This window comes from Tauraco erythrolophus, chromosome 6 (genome assembly GCF_009769465.1).
Source record: "Tauraco erythrolophus isolate bTauEry1 chromosome 6, bTauEry1.pri, whole genome shotgun sequence".
NCBI classification, from domain to species: Eukaryota; Metazoa; Chordata; class Aves; order Musophagiformes; family Musophagidae; genus Tauraco; species Tauraco erythrolophus.
Window position 1 is genome coordinate 70,452,821 of NC_141470.1, and position 22,340 is coordinate 70,475,160.

A 22,340-nucleotide genomic window follows, 5' to 3' on the forward strand; every position below is an offset into this window, starting at 1 on the left:
ACGGGCATCGAAGCGCTCCTCTCCCGGTGTGGGTAGAGGGAAAAGCTCCAGCATGACCCTCCTGCAGCCTTGGCTAGCAAGCGAGGCCCAGCCGGGCTACTGGGTGCCGGGAAGTGGGACCTGGAAGTGAAAATGAAAGTGAAACTCTCAGGGAAGTGGCAGGAACGTGGGAGCATCGCTGCAAAAAACCCAGCGAGGCAAAGCACGCCAGGCAACAGGCTGGGATGTGCTTTGATGTCAGAGTGATTCCCACCTTTGCACCGTGAGATGCTGCTCCAGCAGCCATCTCTATAGGCACCCTCATCCCCCGGCTGCAGGCCCGCTGAAAATCAGGCACGTCTGATGCTGAGGGTCAGAGGCTGGGAGAGGAGCTCCGTTATCATCCCACATGGCGTGCCAGATGTGCCTCCGGTCTCGTGAGCTGCCCGGCACGGATTTGTGCCGCCAGCTGATTACGCAGCGACCTACAACGTCCTTAAAATGCTGCTGGTCAAAAAGCGCTTCGGCTTGCAACGGCGTTTGTGGATAAATCCAGGAGAAATAACCTCTGCAGCGAGGCTCTGGTTTCTGGCTGGAAGCAGTGCATGAGTCTGCTGTGGGTCCTGGCGTTGCAGCCTGGCTGGGAGGCTTGTTGGGGCATCCAGCATGGTTGGAAACATCTTCCCGTGGCTTTAGGGTCACGGCCACGGCAGCACGCAGTGCGGAGGCACGGATGGAGGATCCTCGCAGTCGCAGGTTGCAGCCCCTGCCTCCTCTGGAGGCTGCTGGGGAGATGGGACAGGTGGGAAGGGCCAGCATGTATTTCAGCCCCACAATTTTAAGTCCATCCCAAAGTAAGGGAGAACAATCTCAGCGCTGCACCAGCTCCAAATGCTGGGGAGCTGCAGCTTTCTGACCTTATTTAAGTCAGCAGGGTTAAAGAACTTGCCTTTGGAAATTTTGAAAGCGTGATGAGCTCCCTGTTCCAGCAAAACGGGGTTGTGATAATTAACCTGGCTTGTCTGCTGTTGAAGAAAAAGCCACTTTTTGAAAGGTGAGCGGGGAAGGGGAGCGTGCAGTGAAAAATATGTGAAATAATGCAATATCTGGTAAGGCAGTGAAGTTATTGCTGGGTGGCCATAGGATTCCGTAAAACTAACACATAAATTCACCTGGGGGAAAAAAAAAAAGGCTTAAATATTGCTTGACATAAGCGATATTTCAGCAGTTGTCAGCAGTATATGTCAACAGTTGTCAGGCATGTGACTTGGGGCTGTGCAATCTTCTGATGAATTAAAAACCCACAGGACAAACCTCACCCCCCTCCCAGGCAGTGAAATGGCCGCAGGGTGACAGTTTCACGTAGCGGGTTGTCACCGGAGAGTCAGATATGCTTTAGTGGGATCCCAAGGATGCTTTCTTTGGCCCTGGAGAGCCTATTTGTCATCTCTTCAGGAGAAAAGAGATTTGCAGACAGTACACCTGTTGGTATCGTTTCTATCTTTGGACAAGCTGGCTGCGTGCAAGTTGGATGTATTTGGGAAGAGGTTGCAGTGACATGTGGCTGGAGGGGTTTATGTGGATCCGCAGAGCAGAAGGCTGGAGCAGGGAGCTTTTCAGGAAGTTTTTCTGGATCCCCTAAAGGAAACCTGTTTGCACGGTTCAAAGTGTAGGAAGAGTCGTCAGCATTATGCTCTCTCCCTTGGGTTTTTTGGCAGCAGTGGCAGGTATTTGTGCTGGGGCATCCAGCCGTGCCGGGGACAGTGCTTCAGCCTGGTTAGCCTGCTGTGGCTAAGGGGTTGAGTCAGTCCTGAGTGGATTTGGGGTCTGTTGTGTCCCCCCTGCTAGCAAATCTGGGAGGGCATCTCACTGGTTAACTGCTGCCAGAAGGGCATTGAAAGGCAGGGGAGCACACTGCCAAAAAACTGTACCAGCTGGGTGTGGGGCGAATGTCCTGCTGCAATAAAAGGCCTGATCTGAGTCCATCATCCTAGGAGAGGCTGAAGTGACTCCATTTAGAATCACAGAATCATAGAATCATAAGTTTGGGTTGGAAGGGACATTCAAGATCATCTAGTTCCACCCCCCCTGCCATGGGCTGAGACACCTTCCACTACACCAGGTTGCCCAAAGCCTCATCCAACCTGACCTTGAATACTTCCAGGGATGGGGCTTCTCTGGGCAACCTGTGCCAGTGCCTCACTACCCTCAATGTAAAAAATTTCTTCCTTAGATCTCATCTAAATCTCCCCTCTTCCAGTTTAAAGCCATCAACCCTTGTCCTATCACCACATGCCCTTGTCCAAAGCCCCTCTCCAGCTTTCTTGTAGCCCCTTTAGGAACTGGAAGGCTGCTGGAAGGTCTCCCCGGAGCCTTCTCTTCTCCAGGCTGGACAACCCCAGCTCTTCTCAGCCTGTCTCCATAGGAGAGGTGCTCCAGCCCTCGGATCATCCTAAATTCTCCTGGTTTAGTAGCAGCTACCTAGAGAGTTGAAACTTGCCAACTGAGAGCTCTGCAGGCTGGAAGATACTGATATAATGAGATAAAATGAAGGGGAAGCTGCAGCATAACGTGTTTGGACCAGACATAAAGTGTAGGTTTTTTTGCAAGAAGGTATTTGATCACCAGCAGGAAAATACTCGGTTGAGGGATGTGGGAGATTTTATTTACATTCAGTTGCATTTCAGTCCAGATTGGTGGTGTTTCTCCATGGATGACGGTACCCGGCTGGCTGTGCGATCCAGGACAATGGTTCTGCCTTGCCTTGTGTATCTTAAAAGCCACCCCACGTCACCCTCCTTTGAATGAAATATGCTGCAGCTTCCTCGGTAATAATAGTGGCAGCCAGGGGCTGTGCGAGGCGGGATGTCAGGGAGAGAGGATGGGATCACAGAGGTGATGTGAGGGTCCCAGCCTGCGGCTACCGCTGCAGCATTCCCAGGCAAAACTGATGTGGCACAAGGGATTTTATGCCAACGCGAGAGTTTGTGCCGGGTGTCTCTGGTGTGTTTCGTTTCATTTTAGGTCATCTTCAGTGGCTTTAACCACCTTGCCTGGCTCTGTCTTGGAGGTACGACAGTGAAAACATGAACCAGGTCTGGCATATGGGCTGGGCTGCCCCATGGCCCATGGGTTTAAGGGTTTCCCAGCAGTGACACAGAGCTGGTTCACACACCCCTCCTATTTTCAGACATCCCTGGTAACGCTACGAGTAGCTGTGGTACAGGGTTCTGGCTGTTTCCAGCCCTATGGTGTTAATTTTCCCATGATGGAAAAGAGGTGACAGAGGAAATGACCTAAAAGCTGAATATTCGAACCTGGATTGATGGGACACAGAAGGACACGGAGTAAGGAGGTGAGAAGGACAGGAGTAGGGAAGGGATGAGCACACATTTTTGTGCAAAGGCGAGAAAATAATGGGGAGGGGCGAGATCGAGGGTGGTGGGACAGAATGATGGGTTATGGTGGGGCAGATGGGACCAGCTTCGGGAGAGGTGCAAGGAGAAGAGCAGCAGTCACACAGAGGTGTGGAAAGGGCAGAAGCTGGATGCTAGGAAAACTGCAAGAGCTAGAGGAGACATGAAGAGAGATCGGGGCTGGGTAGAGACCGGAGTTGTGTTTTAAGCTGATGGCACCTTCCTGCAGGTATAACACTGTCTTTGAAGCCTTTGCATCATTGGAAGCTGCTCCTCTGGCCTTGCCTCCTGGATAGTAATCTCTCCCATTTGAGGAGAGAACCTGGCTGGTTCCCACGTGCCAGGATTGAGTTTATTTTTCCATCCCACTGTAGCCAAGTTTGTCATTTAATAAACATCACCTCCATACACCCCGATCTCTGTTCCCTCTGTAAAGCCAGAGGAACAGATGGGAGGGCAAAGGACCAGAAATGCCTGATGCTTCCCAAAGCTGGAAGGGAGAGAACTGGAGACCTTCAGATTAAAGGAAAAAAAAAATAATTCACGCCTTTCTCAGCTCTGTCTTTGTTCCTTTGTGCCGTTCAGGCCTGATCCCAACACCTCAGCTCCACGCAAGGGAGCCTGTGGATGCGGAGCGTGCCTGGCTTTCACCAGCTCCTGCTCTTGGAGCAAGACAGAGGGACTCTGCCTGCTTGTTTTTGAGTTTGGGTTCGTCCCAGAGCAGCGATAGTGAGCTGACAGCATCTGACGGGGCGCTGGAGGGAATGACAGCCCACGGACACTGGGGCATTTGTTAACAAAAACAGCTGCAGCTCGTGATGCAAAAGCAAACAGCTTCTACACGGCTTCAGTTCCAGCTTTGTCTCTTTGTTGACCAGGGCCCAGCTGTGCTCTTGCCACACTCAGCAGCAAAGACCGATACCTGAAGAGCAGGCTGTGAAGGAACCTGGTACTATACAGGGGAATGAAGCAAGAAGAAGGTGTTTTCTCATCCTGTTGTGGTTGTCTGCATGAAGCTCCCCTGAGCAAGAAGAGTCAAACAGCTGGTAAGCCCTTGGCAGCAGACTGGCATGCTTGGTCTTTACCCCTTCTCTGAAACATCTCACAAATTTCCTTGGCTCCTCTCCTGACCAGCTCCACGTGGAGACCTGGCACGGAAGGGAGGCTGCTAGGACTGCCCTGCAGCCTGGCACGAGTCATGGGTTTTGCTCCCGTGCCACTGATGTCAGACTAGCATGAGGCTGGACCAAGGAGGGCTTGATAAGCTGAAGGAGTTTGCACAAACCCCTCTCCTGTCTGGTGTAGCTGAAACCTGGGACGGCGGAGGGATAGGACAGGCATCAGAGGAGGGGTCTTGAACCTCTCCACATCATTTGGCATGATCTGAAGTGAGCAATACGGCCCGTCCCTTTGTCAACACCTTTCGGTGGCACGTGTAATGCCAGTGGCATCCTCAAAGCTTTTTAACAAGAATTCAGACAGTTTGGGTGAGGTTTTTCGTATGATACGGCCACTGTTTTCTGCCTGCGCATGTGATTTCTGTTTGACTCAGAAAAAAAAAAAGGAGGGAAGAAAAACAACCCTAAACTGAAAGCACTGAGGATTCGTGCGCTTGCAGGTACCACTTAGAAGCAAGGGAACAGCCTTTCCCAGCATCTTTATGGTTGTCTGAATCACCTGCTCTTCTAGTGACTAATTTGTGATGTCCTCGAGGTGTTTGTGTCACATCTGGAAATTACAGTCACGCTGCACCTACCTAAACAGAAGACACTCTATATATAAATGTGTATATCTGTATAAATCTAAATTTGTGTATACACGTATATATTTTTGATTTTTTTCTCCAGTTGTGAGTCTCCGGTTCCTGTAGCCAGTAACAGCCATGGCAGCCCAAAAGGACAGATGTTTTTTTTCCTTCTCTTTCCTGCTCTTCTGTGCTTCCTCCTTCCCGACGCGGGGAAGTGCGAGCCTGCTGCAGGAGCTGAGCCCCCAGGAGTATTTCAGTAGCTTACAAGCTGGCAGAGCATCCCTGGCTTATTTCAGCCATAAGGGTATGTATTTAACGATGTGTATTTACATCAGCCTGAGTTTTCAGCAAAAGCTCGGGTGAAGGTGCGTGTGAAAGTGGAACAACGAAGAGGCGATTCTTGGCATTTTTAAACCCAAAGTGATTTTGAAGAGCAGGCGGAGCTCAGCTGGTAAATCAGAGCTTGCACAGCCCCGAGTGCGCCTGACAGGCAGAGACCTCTTTGGGTGGGATCTTTCCTGGCTGTGTCCCCAGGCAGACTCCTTCAAACCTCTTCATTAATTTTCTGGATTATTTTCTGGAGATACCACGGATGAGAAACCCATCCTCATAAGGAGTTGTCCCCTCAGAGGGGCTGAGTTTCTCTTCCATGGTAGCTCCCTGGGAAAGGGGGATCCCTTGCATACAGGGGAACTAAGGGCTGTCAAGAATTAGAGGGAGATCCTGGGCCTTGCCTTTCTTGTTCTGCTCCTTCATGACCCCCAAGTATGGTTTCCCAGAGACATCGGCGTGGGCTGAGACACCAGCACATCTCCCACATCAGCCCTGAGCGTGTAAGAAAGGAAAGTGGGGAGTCTGTTGACATTTGTGTTGTTGCCCATAGTTAGTTTGGTTTCAGTAACTACCATACTTTTTGAGTAAGAGCAAGACCGTATTGTGTCTCAGCGCATGGCAGGAGGATGCTCTTGACTCTGAGGACCTGCAGCCCAGCCCAGCAGCACCCATCTGACAAAACCAGTCCCAGTCCCTCTGCCTTCCCCAGCCAGCTTCCAGGACCCCCGCCGGCAGCACACCGCGGCTCCCCATTCACCCTGCTCAGATCTGCTCAGATGTCCCAGGGGTGTTTGCACGGAGACCCTAGATGCTGTTACCATGGCAGAGCACAGGCAGTGCTTGCCCTGAAGGTACCCTCTTCTGCCTCATCCGTAAGGGGAAGGGATGGAAACCAGTTTTCCTTTTGTTGTTTCAGCTTCTGCTGGTGCCCAGCCCTTCTTGGAGCAGATTGAGAACTCAGCCAAGGCCCTCCAGGACTATGGCATTTCAGTGGTGAAGGTAAACGAGGACGAGGAGTGGGATGGGCTGTTTCTGCAGATTATTTCTGCAGGGCTTCCTGCAGGGTAGCCAGAGCTTCTCCCAACCCATCCTGGGGGCTGACAGCAGTGGGACCCCACAAGAAAGCAGATGTTGGCAGACCAGGGCATCCCATTTTATCTCTTGCCTTGACCTTACATCTGCTGCTGGTGGGTTGCATCACACCTCCTGCCTGTGGGACACTTTCTGTGTCCCAGAAAGGCTCGATGTTGTGCCTGTGTCTCCAAACACAGAGAGTGAAGTGGAGAACTGGCAGTTCTAAGCTTCTCTTGACCTCCTAGTTCAGTCTCAGTAGATGAACCTCTACACTTCGATTTGCGTTTATGGGTTTAGGGGACATTCAACTATTCCCATTTTTCCCGCAGATTAATCTTTTCCATGGGCAACCCCACATCCCAGGCTTAGCTGGCTGATCTAATCTGACCTCTCAGGAGCTGCATGGGGTGTGTGGAGTTGCAAGGTCGTTGCCGTGTACCCATGGGCATGGCACAAGGAAGAGTACCATCTGCAGCGTGCTGCCCAGGAGGGCATCAGTCTGCTTGTCTCACTCAGAAGTTGGGACTTGCCCAACTGCCTCCACGGTTCCCTCCTGCTATTTCAGACTGCCAAGAATGATGGATGGGGTCAGTTGAATACTTTTCAATTCAGTGCAAGAAATATTTTGTATAAAGGATTTTTTTAATGAAGATTTAGGTGAGGGAATTCCAAATCCAGGCAAGTGCAATTAGATTATAAGAGGTGCTTTTATATATATGTGTGTATGTCTTTAATTTCCTCCAGATACAGGCTGAGTTTAATAAGCAAGCAGCAATGTGTCACTTTGAATATGTTGGGCAGATCATAAGTTCTCTTGATCCCTTCTGACCCAATTCAAAGCAGACTGAGCTGGAGAACTGAAGTACGATCCCCAGTCCACAGCTCTGGACTCCGTTTTATTGTATTTTCTTTCCCTGCAGGTTTGGAAAGGCTGTGTTTATACTCCTGAATGGAAGAAAGCTGTAGTGCTGTGTGTTTGTAGTCATTCGTGGAGCTGCGTATCTAATGCCACGCTTTCAATGTCTAGGTTAACTGTCCCAAAGAGGATGTCTCAAGATATTGTGGAAAAGAAGATGCATTAAGGAAAGCCTACCTGTTCAGGTGAGGGGGGCTTTATCAGCACCACGCTGTGATCGCTTTCCAGTGCAAATGTTGGGGAAAATGCTGTCAGCGATCAGAGAGATGTCTGCGTAGAGGAGCCGTGAGGATAGCAGTGACACACAAAGTTTAGCGAAAAGTCCAACCAAGAGGTCCAACACAGGCAAAGTAGGTGCTTTTTCCTCAATGTGAAAACTCCCATCCTGCCCCATGTTCCTTTTGAGCAGCAGAGACCTGTGCTGCTACATGAAACCATGAGAGAAATCCTCCATCAGTGTTCTTTCCTTGTGGGCTCCCACCATCAGGTCCTTCAGAGTTGCCCTCAGATTTCTAAGCTTTTTGGGTCTACTCCTAGAAAGAAACACTCTTTGATGCTCTTCCTGTTGGTGTGGTTAGCTCATCTGCCCTGGATGAGAAGGTTTAGCTCTTGGTTTCTCCATAGGTCATCAGCTGGAAGCTTCTCCGTGTATCAGCTTAGTTCTCCTTGACTGTTGTACATAGAATCATAGAATCATAGAATGGCATAGGCTGGAAGGGACCTTAGAGATCATCTAATCCAACCTCCCTGTCATGGGCAGGGACGCCTCTCAGCTAGATCAGGCTACTCAAGGCTCTGTCCAACTTGGCCTTGAACACCTCCAGGAAGGGGGCATCCACAACTTCTCTGGGCAATTTATTCCAAAGTCTCACCACCCTCGTACTGAAGACTTTGGGTACATGACCCACAGAAACGTTTCCTCTGGTGGTGAGGGTCTCCAGCGTGATGCTTGGTATAGAGAGACCTTCTCTCAGTCTGTGCTAGGCTTCTCATCAACAGTCCCCAGAAGCCGAGTGAAACGACAGTGGCAGAGGTGGCTTCACTAAAACCTGGACCACCTAGTCCTTCGAAACCCCCAGATTCAATCCTGTCATTTTCTTTCCAGCCATACCTGCCAGCAGATATCTGGAAATATTCAGCAAAGTGAACATTAATTAGTACATGTAGCTAATGTTTCATCGTTTCTTTGGTGATCCTCTTTCTTCCCTCCCCAGAGGTAACGTGCTGATCAGAGAGTTCCCCACCGATGCCTTGTTTGACGTGAACTCCGTTGTCGCTAACGTTTTGTTGTAAGTACAGACTAGATTCACCTCTGTGAAATAATCTACTTTCCATTTTCACTTGTTGATACAAAGTTTTGCATAAACCCAGACCTCACATGTTCCAGAGGCTGCTCTCAGCTGAGCAGAAGGCTGCTTCTCTCTTTGGTATGCTTTGACCCTGTTAAATCTATAGCCTTGAGATGACTCACCAGCACACATCTGGGCAGCTGTATTTGGCTGCACATCTTCAATCTGCCAGCAAGAAGCTGGAATTTTACCTTCTTATCCCCATCCCATTTATGCGGCTGCAAATTTGCTCTTAAAACAGTTGCTAATGAGTTTTTTCTGACTCCTCAGCGCCCTGCTCTTTAATGAAGTTAAGTACGTTGAAACGCTGGCAGATCTTCAGAACATTGAAAACACACTGAAAGGGAGGTTGAACATGGTCTTTGCCTATGTACCAGCTACTGGGACAGCAGGTATTAACTCTCAGCTTTTCATCTTTGGTCTCCTCCCAGAGCCTGTCTTACTAAAGTGAAAGGCAGCTGCGTTTCTGACCCAAAATCCTGCAAATGGAGGATCAAAGAAACCCCAAAAGGGCCACCTAGACACAAGTTCTCCACCTCTGTCTGTCTTGCTGTGTTTCCAAAGGGAAAGGTTGCTCCAGGAGAGTTTTGCTGGGAGCATAAACTTTCAGAGTTGGGCTTGAGAGGGAAAGCAAGCCAGTGGTTGCTGTCTTATAAAATAAATAAACCCGTAGGTAGATCTCTGGTTATGCAATAGAATGGACCACCTGTGTGTTTACTGGGGATCAGCAACTGGGTCCAGCTCCAGTTACTCAGTTACCTTCACAAGATGTCTTCAGACTACCAAGAGTTTCTGCAAGCCTGGGCATCGATGTTTGCAACTGGGAAGGATGAAGAGAAAGATCTGGAGGGAGCTGAGATGAGTTGGTCTTGCCTTTCTCTTTCCAGAGCACAGAGCGGTGATGGAGGCGGCTTTTGTCTACGGGACTGTCCACCAGTTTGTTCTGACGACTGAGGCAACGCTGTTGAAGGACACTGGGTACGTCCAAACGCGCACACACCGGGTAGAGCTGCTCCCCTGCTCTGTTTGCTCTATTCTTGGTTCCTCAGATTCCCAGGTCAGATCTGGGATGACAGTAGGATGTTATGCCAAGGGTGGACAGCCAGATCTGTTTTGCTTCTCCAAAACCAGCTGCTACTTGCATTCCTGGACTGGGACTAGCCATGCCATTTGTGACTGTTCATTGAATGGGCTGTTATAGGAGAAGAGCCCACTGTCTCCTTTCCGTAGCTGACTGATCAAACCTCAGCCGTAGGTTTTCAGGAGGGTTGATATAGCTGATGCTATAGTCTTAAAACACTCAGCCTTGTGCTTTGATGATCAAGTCTGGCCAGCTGAGAAGGGTAAGAATTGCTATAGTGGGTTGGAGCAAAGCCCACCCAGGTCCATATCTTACCTCTGAAGTGGCCGTAGTTACTTCCCAAGGGACATAGAATCATAGAATCATAGAATGGTTAGGGCTGGAAGGGACCTTCAAAGGTCATCTAGTCCAACCCCCCTGCAAGGAACAGGGATATCTCCTACTAGATCAGGTTGCTCAGGGCCTTGTCCAACCTGGCCTTGAACGTCTCCAGGGATGGAGCATCCACCACCTCTCTGGGCAACCTGTTCCAGTGTTCTACCACTCTCATAGTAAAAAATTTTTTCCTAATATCCAACCTGAACCTACCTCCCTCTATTTTAAAACCATTACCCCTTGTCCTATCATAACTGGCCCTCCTGAACAGCCTCTCCCCATCTTTCCTGTAGGCCCCCTTGAGGTACTGGAAGACCGCTATAAGGTCACCCCGGAGCCTCCTCTTCTCCAGGCTGAACAGCCCCAACTCTTTCAGCCTGTCCTCATAGGAAAGGTGCTCCAGCCCTCTTATCATCTTCGTGGCCCTCCTCTGGACCCTCTCCAACTGGTCCATGTCCTTCTTATGTTGGGGACTCCAGAACTGGACGCAGTACTCCAAGTGAGGTCTCACGAGGGCAGAGTAGAGGGGGAGAATCACCTCCCTCGACCTGCTGGCCACGCTCCTCTTGATGCAGCCCAGGACGCGGTTGGCCTTCTGGGCCGCAAGAGCACATTGCCGGCTCATATTGAGCTTCTCGTCCACCAGTACTCCCAAGTCCTTCTCCTCAGGGCTGCTCTCGATCCAATCACCACCCAGTCTGTATTTATGCCTGGGATTGCCACGACCCAGATGTAGGACCTTGCATTTGGTCTGGTTAAACTTCATGAGGTTGGTACGGGCCCACCTCTCCAGCCTGTCAAGGTCCCTCTGGATGGCATCCCTCCCTTCCAGCGTGTCGACGGCACCACACAGCTTGGTGTCATCGGCGAACTTGCTGAGGGTGCACTCCATGCCACTGTCCACATCACCGACAAAGATGTTGAAGAGGGCCGGGCCCAACACGGACCCCTGAGGGACGCCACTTGTGACCGGTCTCCACATGGACATTGAGCCGTTGACCACTACTCTCTGAGTGCGGCCATTGAGCCAATTCCTTATCCACCGAGTGGTCCATCCATCAAACCCATGCCTCTCTAATTTAGAGAGAAGAATGTCGTGCGGGACAGTGTCAAAAGCTTTGCACAAGTCCAGGTAGATGACATCCATTGGTCGACCCTTGTCCACCGATGCTGTCACCCCATCGTAAAAGGCCACCAAGTTGGTCAGGCACGATCTGCCTTTGGTGAAGCCATGTTGGCTGTCACCCACCACCTCCTTGCTCTCCAGGTGCCTTAGCATGGTTCCCAGAGAGGGAACATGAGGAAATGGATTTGTGTTGACTGCAGCCTCCCATCTTCTGGCAGTCAGAGGCTTCAAGACTCTCAGAGATGGGTCCTGAACCTGTTATCATGGTGTTAAACGCATTTTTACTTTTCATCTCAGCGACTTCTGGCAGCAGCGAGTTCTGCAGTTCCGCTGTGTGAGACACTGCTCGTGTATTTGGGACTTCCCACCCAATGGCTTCACTGGAGCTGGCCAGTTCAGGCCATCCTCTTCCCACACAGGAGGAGCAGCATTAGGAGGGCCGATACTTCAAGGCAACTTGGTGCTGATGTGACCTACTGCAGTCAGGGATCAGGGATAGCATTTTGTGGCTGCCACTAGATGGCAAGGTTGTCGTTTGGATGGGAATTGGCTTTATTCTGCTTAAAGCAGAGAGGACACCAGCCGGCCATCTCTGTAGCTGATGAAATGGTGGTAGCTTCACCAACATGAATACCTTTCAGCCAACCGGGACAGCAGGCTTTGGGGTCTTAATACTACACTCTATGTTCTTCCACAGAGAGATCTTAAAACCCTTTACAAAGGTGATCCCTGTTTTAGAGGTGTGGAATGGGTGCATAGGAAAAGGAACATGATTTTCCAAAGTTAACCCACAGGCCAACACCAGTGGTGGAAGCAGAGCCGGAACACTAACCAGGGAATCATGCAGGGAATTCGATCTCACTGCTTCCTTTGGCACAGCCAAAACCAATGTGGTTCAAAAGGTGGAATATTCCTTATACAGTCTGTAAGATGTCATCAGTAAGGTATAAGGAGGATCCAGGGAACTACAGACCTGTCAGTCTGACCTCGGTCCCAGGGGAGGTTATGGAGCAGATCGTCCTGAGTGCCATCACACGGCACGTACAGAACAACCAGGTGATCAGCCCCAGTCAGCGTGAGTTTATGAAAGGCAGGTCCTGCTTGACTAACCTGATCTCCTTCTGTGACAAGGTGACCCACTTAGCGGGTGAGGGAAAGGCTGTGCATGTTGTCTACCTAGACTTTAGTAAAGCCTTTGACACCATTTCCCACAGCATTCTCCTGGAGAAACTGGCTGCTCATGGCTCGGATGGATGTACACTTCACGGGGTAAAAACTGGCTGACTGGCCAGGCCCAAAGAGTTGTGGTGACTGGAGATAAATCCAGTTGGCAGTTGGTCACAAGTGGTGTTCCCCAGGACTCAGTATTGGGACCAGTTTTGTTTAATATCTTTATCCATGATCTGGACAAGGGGATCAGATACACCCTCAGTGAGTTCGCAGCTGACACCAAGTTGGGCTGGAGTGTTGATCTGCTTGAGGGTGGGAAGGCTCTGCAGAGGGATCTGGACAGGCTGGATCGATGAGCTGAGGCCAATTGTATGAGGTTCAGCAGGGCTCAGTGCCAGGTCCTGCAGTTGGGTCACCACAGCCCCGTGAAATGCTACGGGCTTGGGGAAGAGTGGCTGGCATGCTGTCTGGTGGAAAAGGACCTGGGGGTGTTGGTCAACAGTCGGCTGAATATGAGCCAGCAGTGTGCCCAGGTGGCCAAGAAGGTCAAGAGCATCCTGGCTTGTATCAGCAATAGTGTGGCCAGCAGGACCAGGGCAGTGATTGTCCCCCTGTACTGGTGAGGCCGCACCTCGAATAGTGTGTTCAAGTTTTGGGCTCCTCACTACAAGAAAGACCTTGAGGTGCTGGAGCGTGTCCAAAGAAGGACAACGAAGCTGGTGAAGGGTCTGGAGCTGGTGACGACTTCTGGTGAAGTCTTATGAGAGCAGCTGAGGGAACTGGGGTTGTTCAGCCTGGAGAGAAGGAGGCTGAGGGGAGACCTTCTCGCTCTCTACAACTACCTGAAAGGAGGTTGTAGCGAGATGGGGGTCAATCTCTTTTACCAAGTAACAAGTGATAGGACAAGAGTAAATGGCCTCAAGTTGTGCCAGGGGAGGTTTAGATTGGATATGAGGAACAATTTCTTCACCAAAAGGGTTGTCAAGCCTTGGCACAGGCTGCCCACGGGAGTGGTTGAGTCACCATCCCTGGAGGTATTTAAAAGATGTGTAGATGTGGTGCGTAGGGACATGGCTTAGTGGTGGATTTGGCAGTGCTTGGTTAACGGTTGGACTCGATGATCTTCAAGGTCTTTTCCAACCTAAATGATTTTATGATTCTATTCTCTGACTCTAAAAGACAGGAGTGAAGCTGTAGAATTCAGCTTCCTCCTCCTGCCAGGTTCTCCACCGCAGTGGCATGGCTGGTCCCACTGAGAAAAGCTTAATTTGTGTCCTTCTTGAGCTGGGCTGACTGTTCTGGGGTTGGAGTCATTTACACCTGGTGAGTCAGGGTCTTCTTTAGACGTTCAGCACAGTTCTGAAAGGCACTTGGACATGATTGTTCCTGTCAGTACCAGGGCTCTTGAAGAGGTCCCACAAGCCTGCCAAACCTTCAACCTGAGGATCATCTGCCCTGTAAAACGTGTCAGCAGACGTAGTCGTTCTGTCAGGGCATTTTACAACCCTGCAGTGGATGCCTAGCTCAGCGTGGTTTTTGTCTTCTCTCTCACAGCAATGATGAGCCTGACGTGTCGTCTGCCCGGCTGTTCTTCTGCCACTGCCAGCGGGCCACGGACCTGGCACAGCCCTGCAGGAGGACAGCCATGGGGCAGGCGCTGACGATGCTCAACATCCACAGGCACCTCAAGCTCATGGGGGCTCCTCTGGTGGTATGACTGGGGAAAAGGAGCCACTTGGGCTGTAGGCACGAGGGAAGCTGGGGTGGATGTGAGGATGAGGAAGGTGTGAGCAGAGGGTGAGAATCTGCCGCTTTCCTGTAAAGTTAATGACAAAGCTCACAGGTTGGATCCAAGCTGAAACAGGCTTGGTGCTTGATGGAATGACACTCCGTCACACTGCTCAGCTTGCCTAGACCTTTCCAGGGAGCCCTGGCACCAATGCATGCTCCTCTAGTTGTCACCATGAGTGGGAACGGGGTGGAGGCAACCCTTGGTCTTTGCTGGAACATATAGGATAGTGTAGGGTAGAATAGAATAGAATAGAATAGAATAGAATAGAATAGAATAGAATAGAATAGAATAGAATAGAATAGAATAGAATAGAATATTTCCGTTGGAAAGGACCTACAACGATCATCTAGTCCAACTGTCTGACCACTTCAGGGCTGACCAAAAGTTAAAGCATGTTGTTAAGGGCATTGTCCAAGTGCCTCTTAAACCCTGACAGGCTTGGGGCACCAACCACCTCTATATGAAGCTTGTTCCAGTGTTTGACCACCCTCTTAATAAAGAAATGCTTCCTAATGCCCAGTCTAAACCTCCCCTGGTGCATCTGTGAACCATTCTCATGCGTCCTGACCCTGGTTACCAGGGAGATCAGCACCTCCATCTCCACGTTCCCTCCTCAGAAATCCGTGGAGGGCAATGAGGTTGCCTTTCAGCCTCGTTTTCACCAAACTAGACAGACCCAAAGTCCTCAGCTGCTTCTCTAGATTTGTCACAGAAGGCTCAGCACCCTGGGGAGTCTGATATCAGTCATTAATGCCTTGGTGAGCACAAGGGACAGGAGGCTCCCTCCTATCTCCTCTTCCCATGGGGCAGTGAACTTCAGTAGGCCTCCAGTTCCCACTGGTGACATCTCTGCCCAGCCAAAAGGACGAGTAGATGAGCTGAGAAGTGCAGAGCTGAGAAGTGCTCTCTTCAGCCAACCTCCAGGGTTAGGTCCATAGAGGGAAGGCACTTTGCTAAGCAGCTCCGAGCTGTCGTGAAGCAGCATGTCCAGGGCAGGAAGGGAGAGGATGCCAGCTCTTGCATGTTGCAGCCGGGGTTTTCAAACTGCTCTGGGGAATGGATGCCAGGTAAATAAAAATTAATGGAGATTCAACATCTGGAGCTGCTAAGTCACAAAGAACATGCATAATGAAGCCCAGGTTTTTAACAGGGAGGGTCATGACAGGTTGGAACAGTTTAACTGAGGCTGTGTGGGTTCTGCTTTGATGGATGTTTTGGAATTGGGGTTGGAGGCTCTTTCTCGAGGGTATCTTTATTTCTGTGGCTGGGGAACACCTGGTGGCTTGGGCTGTGCAGGAGAAGAGCTGGGATACCTTCAACGGTCTGGAGACGTGCTGCAGTATAACTGTGTCTCTTCTCCAGACAGAGGTTGCTGAGGACCCAGAGAAGGTTTCCACCGTTCACTTGCAGCTTGGGCTACCACTTGTGTTCATCCTCGGCCAGAAGGAGACCTATGAGGCTGACAAGAGGACAGCAGAGTTTGTGGCCTGGCAGCTTTTGGGGAAAGCAGGAGTTGCCCTTTTGTCCAGGTATTTGCTCGCAGGTGTTTTGGGGTTCTCCTTGCTTTTTGTGGTGTTTCTGACCTCGGTTACCCTGGATTATATCCTGCAGGAGAATTTCACATTTATGGACTTGTCCAGAATCAGATTAGTTTGGTTTCAGACTGGCTAGAAGTATAGAATTTTTCGAGTCTCTTGCTGACTTAGAAGTTGAAAAGCAGTCAGACTAAGAGAGATTTTGGAAAGGAAACCTAGCACAGATGGAAGGCTTGTATCTTACCCTTGCATTAAGGGCAGAAGATCCAGTACAGGAGGTGGACTATGAGTGCTGGGACATGGCAGGGGTGTCCGCTCAATAAGCGCTGTCTCCTCAGTCAACAAGGGCTCTCCAAGTTAGACCATCACACCTGTTCCCCAGGAGGACAGGAGACACGCTCGTGGTTGGACATAGGGCAGCTGTGCTGTGGAGACCTGTTGACTTCCTCTGCAGTTGACCACCAGTTGCTTATCTCGGCTCCATAGGCTCTGGAGCAGCCTACGTACACCAGGCTGGCTTGTGGTTGCAAACACTTCTCCTATGTCTTCCCAAAGGAGGTGTGCAGCCCCTGTAGGCATGGTTGCACGGCCTTTGGGGATGTCTGCTGACAGCCGTGCAAATGGGAGGAGATGGAGGAAGGGTGAGAGTGGGCTGTCTTTTTCCAGCTTTCTACTGCTGTGGTACCTCCCTCTCTGGAGGCACTTGGCTGCATTTACTCATGAGCTGAAGTCCACGAGCAGAGCAGCTGCACTGGGATGTGGCTACCAGTGTGTGAGCAAAGACCTGAATCACAGGAAGGGAGTCCAAGCCCCTTGCGAAGTAGGGTGCAGTCCCACCAGGAGGTCACTTGGAGCCTATTTCTCCACCACTGGCATTGATTCTGGGTTCCTTCAAGTTCTTGGAGGCCCTGAAGCACAACTCCATGGTGCTGCTCAGAGAGGTGGGCTTGCCCAAGGAGGGGGTGACCGTGCACATCACACCATCTAATGTTCACTTTGTGTTTTGGAAGGGACCTCGTAGATTTGAACGTTCTGCTCCGGTCAAACGTCGCTCTCAAGACCCCAGATGAGGTTAGGTGCTGGATTTCTTTATTGTACAACTCTTATTTCTCTGGCTGGGCACGGTGCTCTTGAGAGGTGTTGGGGTGTTGCTCAGCTCCGTTATTATTTGACAGCCTTCCCAGAAGCTCACAGGGAAGTGTCTTTCCCTAGATGCACGCATGTATTTGGGACTGCCTGACTTTGGTGCTGCAGAGCAATTATGCCTGCTTACAGGAGACAAAAAAAGGGTTTATTTTGGGTTCAAAACATAGAGTGACATCTCCATTACACCTTCAGGCAACGCAAGGTTGTGAACTACCTAAGGTAGTAACCCAAGTGCAAATTCCCCAGAGATCTGGACTTCTAAAGGCCCTTGCCCCCTTAGGAAAGGTGTTCAAAAAATGGGAGAGGAAATAAGTGTGAAACTAAGAGCAAACTTCCAAAGATGTGTGCTGAACTGATGTAACCAAATGCCTCTGGCAGTGATCTGGGGAAAGGGCAGGGTGTAAGTTAAATGAGGTTGATCAAGATGAGTTAAACTCCGGAGGGACCTGACCCAGCTTGCGAGGCAAGATGGAATTCGGCGCCGACGGATGCCAGGGAGCACACGTTGGCCCAGATTACCTGAGCTGTCACACTTGTGATTGCAAAGATACAGGATCAGACCTGAACCTCAGCATCCCCTGAGGCCTTCCCATGCCCTGGTGAGAGATGTGCATGTTGTGTTTCTCCTCCTGGCGCGAACGGGAGGTGCCAGCAGTTTGTCATTTCTCTCAGTTCACTTTAAAATTCGTTTTCTCTGAAGTGGCTTTCGCTGAGACAGTGCCAGAACTGGTTTTAAGCTGACAGGGGCTCATTTCTGAGAAATACATTTTGCTTTTTTCTTTCCGTGGGTTGGCAGCCCGTGTACGCTTGGGAGCACTCTTCTCTGTTGAGCTCCATAAGATAAAGGATTTTTTGGTGCCAGTTTCCCAGGCTGTGATGGGCTGCTCTGACCCAGCCTGGCCCCATTGGAGGAGGGAGATCCAAGTGGACCCTGCACCTCCCCGTTCTCCTTTGCTATTTGGCCACTGGGCTTTTTCTTGAAGCGGTGGATCTCTGTTAAGATGCTGGGAGGTGGAGCGAGTGTTCACTCTCACCACTCTCAGCACAGGATCCCACGTAGCCATGATTACCTGCTGGCAAGGAAACGTCAGTCTGGAGTGAGAAAAACTCACACGCCAAATGAGAATGGTGAAATTTGGCCAAAGAAACACATGCCAGATGCTCCCCTGGTTGGCAGCTTTAGGAATCTGTTGACATACCCCAAAAATAAGGAGTTGGGTGATGGTGCCTCATCAGCCTTGAGTTTGGTTTGCGGACGGAATAGGCAGAGAGTGATGTTCTGCTCCCACTGATTTATTCTGTTTTCCTTAGGGAGTGCCAATCAAATACCTGGCCTTGGAAGACACTGATGAAGTTATAACCCTGGTGGAAGATAAGAGCAAGGTCGGACAAGTCCAGGAGGGTGAGGAGGAGGAGGAGGAGGAGGAAGATGAGGATGAAAAAGAGAGTAACAATCAAGGTGTGCAACTAATGAAGAGCTGATTGTCATCAGATAGGACATGCAATCAGCATCTGCTAGAGACGTGCAGGCGTACGTTGAAGCATTAGAGAACACTTACAAATCCGAGGCAAACCATCACGGTCGCATCACGGTTGTGCAAAGGGGCTCTTTCATTCTCTGCAGATCCCTGGAGTTTCATGAGAGACAGGCATCATTTTTAGGGGAAACACCAGGGAGAAAAATCAGCAGCTGTTAGAGGAGCAGTCGCAGAGGTGCTGCAGGAGGGACAGGGGTGCTTCTGCTTGGATGCATCCAGCTGCAGGGGCACGAGGGGTTTGAAGTGCACCCAGTGCTGTCTCCTCTTCAGACATCAGACAAGGAGCCTCAGAATTATTGGTCCCCTCGGAAAGGTTTGAGACATGTTTTTGTGAGAGCTGTTCCAGACTTGCCTTCCCCAGGGAGAAAGCACTGGCCCCTGCAGTGCTTCCTTACAAATGCGTTTGTTTTCCTTACGAAATTGGTTTTGTTTCCCGGAAGAAGTGGCACAGGATCCTAGAGGAGCTGATGCAGTTAAAGAATAGCGTTCAGATCGGAGGGCACAACTAGTGCGGGCTGGCAGACGGGCATTTCAGTGAGTTTGTGTGTCTGTCAGTGAGTGTGTCTGTGCCTTTGCCTCCACATCTCCATACCAGGCAGTTACTTACCCTCCTGCCACGGTCACCGTGTCTCTGCTGAGAGGCGCTGGCTCATGAAAACGTGCCGATGGGGTGGCAGACGGGGCTGCAGTTCGCTCTGCCCTGTGGCTGTGTTCCTGTGTTCATGCTCGGCTCTGGGTCCCTTGCAGATGTTCAGGACGATCAGGTGGTGGAAGCAGTTTCCAGGGACAAGAAGCGGGAGCTGCCCCTGGAGCAGATTCTTGCCCTGACAGAGGAGACCTTCGACTCTGCCCTCTTGGAGACTGCCCGGACAGTGGTGCTGTTTTATGCCAGCTGTGAGTATGAAATGTGGCCCAGCAGTGTCTTCTCTAAGCTTGTGCTGCTCACCATGCTTTCCATGCCATGGTGATCCTGTAGACAAGTTTTAACAATAAGTAGGTGCCGCATCCTACCCTGCTTTTGTGAGACATCCCCCTGCAGTGCTGCATTCAGCTCTGGGGCCTCCAACATCAGAAGGACAGGGAGCTGTTGTAGCGGGTCCAGAAGAGGCCACAAAGATGATCTGAGGGCTGGAGCACCTCTGCTATGGAGACAGGCTGAGAGAGTTGGGGTTGTTCAGCCTGGAGAGAAGAAGGCTTCGGGGATACCTTCCAGCAGCCTTCCAGTACCTAAAGGGGCTACAAGAAAGCTGGAGAGGGGCTTTGGACAAGGATGTGATGGCTTTAAACTGAAAGAGGGGAGATTTAGATTAGATCTAAGGAAGAAATTTTTCACTCTGAGGGTGGTGAGGTACTGGAACAGGTTGCCCAGAGAAGTTGTGGCTGCCCCATTCCTGGAAGTGTTCAAGGCCAGGTTGGATGAGGCTTTGAGCAACCTGGTCTAGTGAAAGGTGTTCCTGCCCATGGCAGGGGAGTTGGAACTGGATGATCTGGAAGGTCCCTTCCAACCCAAACCATTCTATCATTCTGTAATCTGCCCCATCTGCCTCCACCCACCGTTAGCAATCGAAGTCCGATTTTCCCTGTTCCTTTCAAGTCTTTCAGAGCTTGAAGCACCTTAGAATGCAGAGAATCGTGACGTGACGTTGTCAGAGGGTGAGGTGGGCTGGTCTGTCACCTGTATGTCCCTCAGAGCTGTCTCTTTCCTGTGTTTCAGGGGAGGCAGTGTCCCTGGCAGTGCTGCGGTCTTACACCGAGGTGGCCGATCACCTGAAAGGTAAGGTGCCACAGGTCCGAGTGCTTTCAAGCTGGCATGCACCTGCCCTGGCACAGCGACAGCGTGAGGGATGATGGTGGTGATGGTGATGATGATGTTGGTGGGCACAGTGACAGTGTAATGGGTGATGGTGGTGGTGGTGATGATGGTGATGTTGGTGAGCATGGTGACTGCGTGATGAATGATGAGGATGATGATGGTGATGTTGATGAGCACAGTGACTGTGTGGTGCGTGATAGTGATGATGATGGTGATGGTGATGTTGGTGGGCACAGTGACTGCGTGATGAATGCCCAGGAGCATGGTGGGGCCAGGACAGAGCACCAGTGGCAGTGGGTGACACAGGGTGGGCTTTGGACCAGGGAGAGGCAAACAGCAGGCACTGTAGCCTGCATCATGGAGATGGGGTCCTGTTTGTGCACCTTGGTGCTAGGTCCTGCACAGAGCAAGGAGACACACTACATGCTGCACAGCAAATCAGTGTGCTGGGTGCCACATCAGGTCTCTTGTCCTTGGAAGTACTTGATCTGGAAAGGCGCGGTAATTGGCCTTGGCTTTGGTGGAAAGCGTGACAGGCAGGTGTGGACAAGCTCAGATCCACCAAGGCAGGAGGGTGTCAGAGGAAGAATTTACAATGATGGTGCCTTCAGGGCCTGGAGACTGGCTTAATTACATGGAAAGTCTCACAGGCAGCCACAGAACTCCATAAATAACACGTGATGATGAGGAATCAGCAACACTTAAAGAGAGCACACACCAACCAGGTAGTCTGGTAGTAAAGACAGGAGGGACTGGTCCTTCAAGAAGGTCTGTGATATTTCCTGAGCAGTGTAATCCCCAATTCACCTTCATTCAGGGCTTCAGCCCCATCCCTCTCTACAGTCAGTGGAGAGAGGTGGATTCTTCTGCACGTCCATTGAGGAACCTGGTGTAGTGGAAGGTGTCTCTGCCCATGGCAGGAGGGTTGGAACTAGATGATCTTGAAGGTCCTTTCCAACCCAAACCATTCTATGATTCTATGATCCATCATGCTTACATGGGCTGAATCTCTTCCATAGATGCCTCTTTCTCCCCCTTGCTGCAGGGGACCCTCAGGTGGCTTCATCACCAACTATTCGCAGCACACTGGGGAAGTCGCGTGGATTTAGACCAGAGCTGTTCTGATGCCTCTGGAGGAGGCTGATGCCTTCTCTTGGTTTTTCTTCTTCATCAGGGCTCATTTCTCTTAGTGATGGCACTCCACTGGGACTGGGCACCATGTCCTGCAGGGTGCAAGCTGGATTCAGGCCAAGCTCTCAGCAGTGGGGACGTGTAGAGTCTGCAGAGGACCCAGCCAGCTTTCTGGGAAGAAATGCAGTGGGAATTGCTTACAAGAAATCCCTCTGGGAACGCTGCAGACAGTGCTGTGGTTTGGATGAAAGCGGTTCTGCATTTGTAATTTGCATGAAGGGGAAGTCACCAGCAGCTTTGATCTGGACCGAAATCCTAGGAATAAACAGGAAAGTTCAGGGAGGGCTGTTGTTGTTAGAGATGTTATGGATGTTGATGGTTTGGAGTTTTTTTTTAGACTCCCCAGCAGTCAGACCAGCTAGAGGAGCAACCTGGGAGAGTCAGTGGATGAAACCCTGCCTCTTCCCAAGCCAGTGGCCAAACCTTGGCTGATTCTGCGCGGCCGGGCTTTCGCCATGTGTTTTTTGAATCATTTGATAACGATCTCGGTACATGGAAGCAGCCACAGGCAGATTCTCAACAGAGATTATGAACTGATTGAGGTCAGGGCCTTTCCTCTGTGATCAGTGAGGTCCCACCAAAGACTCCCAGGCCAGATGTGACCTGTGGAATGACTCCAGTCTGCTTTCCCTGCCGTGACCTCGGAGACGACGGAGAACGGCTGCATTAGTGGATCTGGAGATCCTTTGTTTCTGCTGCTGAGGGAGTCTCACTCACAGGTGGGCTACTGGGGGAGCTGGAAGACCTAAAAGGATGAAG

The 22,340-nt window shown here is 50.8% G+C and overlaps 1 protein-coding gene across 1 annotated transcript in view; it reads left to right on the forward strand.

The window, feature by feature from the left end:
* Positions 1-5,277: 5,277 nt before the first annotated feature.
* Positions 5,278-22,340, forward strand: part of TXNDC16 (thioredoxin domain containing 16) — a 29,058-nt gene continuing 11,995 nt past the window's right edge. Inside the window, exons 1-12 of the mRNA XM_086613688.1 lie at positions 5,278-5,446; positions 6,392-6,474; positions 7,577-7,650; positions 8,680-8,754; positions 9,085-9,206; positions 9,702-9,792; positions 14,121-14,277; positions 15,721-15,887; positions 16,904-16,964; positions 18,351-18,498; positions 19,325-19,471; positions 20,292-20,351. Coding sequence (XP_086469814.1) covers positions 5,278-5,446; positions 6,392-6,474; positions 7,577-7,650; positions 8,680-8,754; positions 9,085-9,206; positions 9,702-9,792; positions 14,121-14,277; positions 15,721-15,887; positions 16,904-16,964; positions 18,351-18,498; positions 19,325-19,471; positions 20,292-20,351 — 1,354 coding nt within the window. The remainder of the gene's footprint in view (positions 5,447-6,391; positions 6,475-7,576; positions 7,651-8,679; positions 8,755-9,084; positions 9,207-9,701; positions 9,793-14,120; positions 14,278-15,720; positions 15,888-16,903; positions 16,965-18,350; positions 18,499-19,324; positions 19,472-20,291; positions 20,352-22,340) is intronic.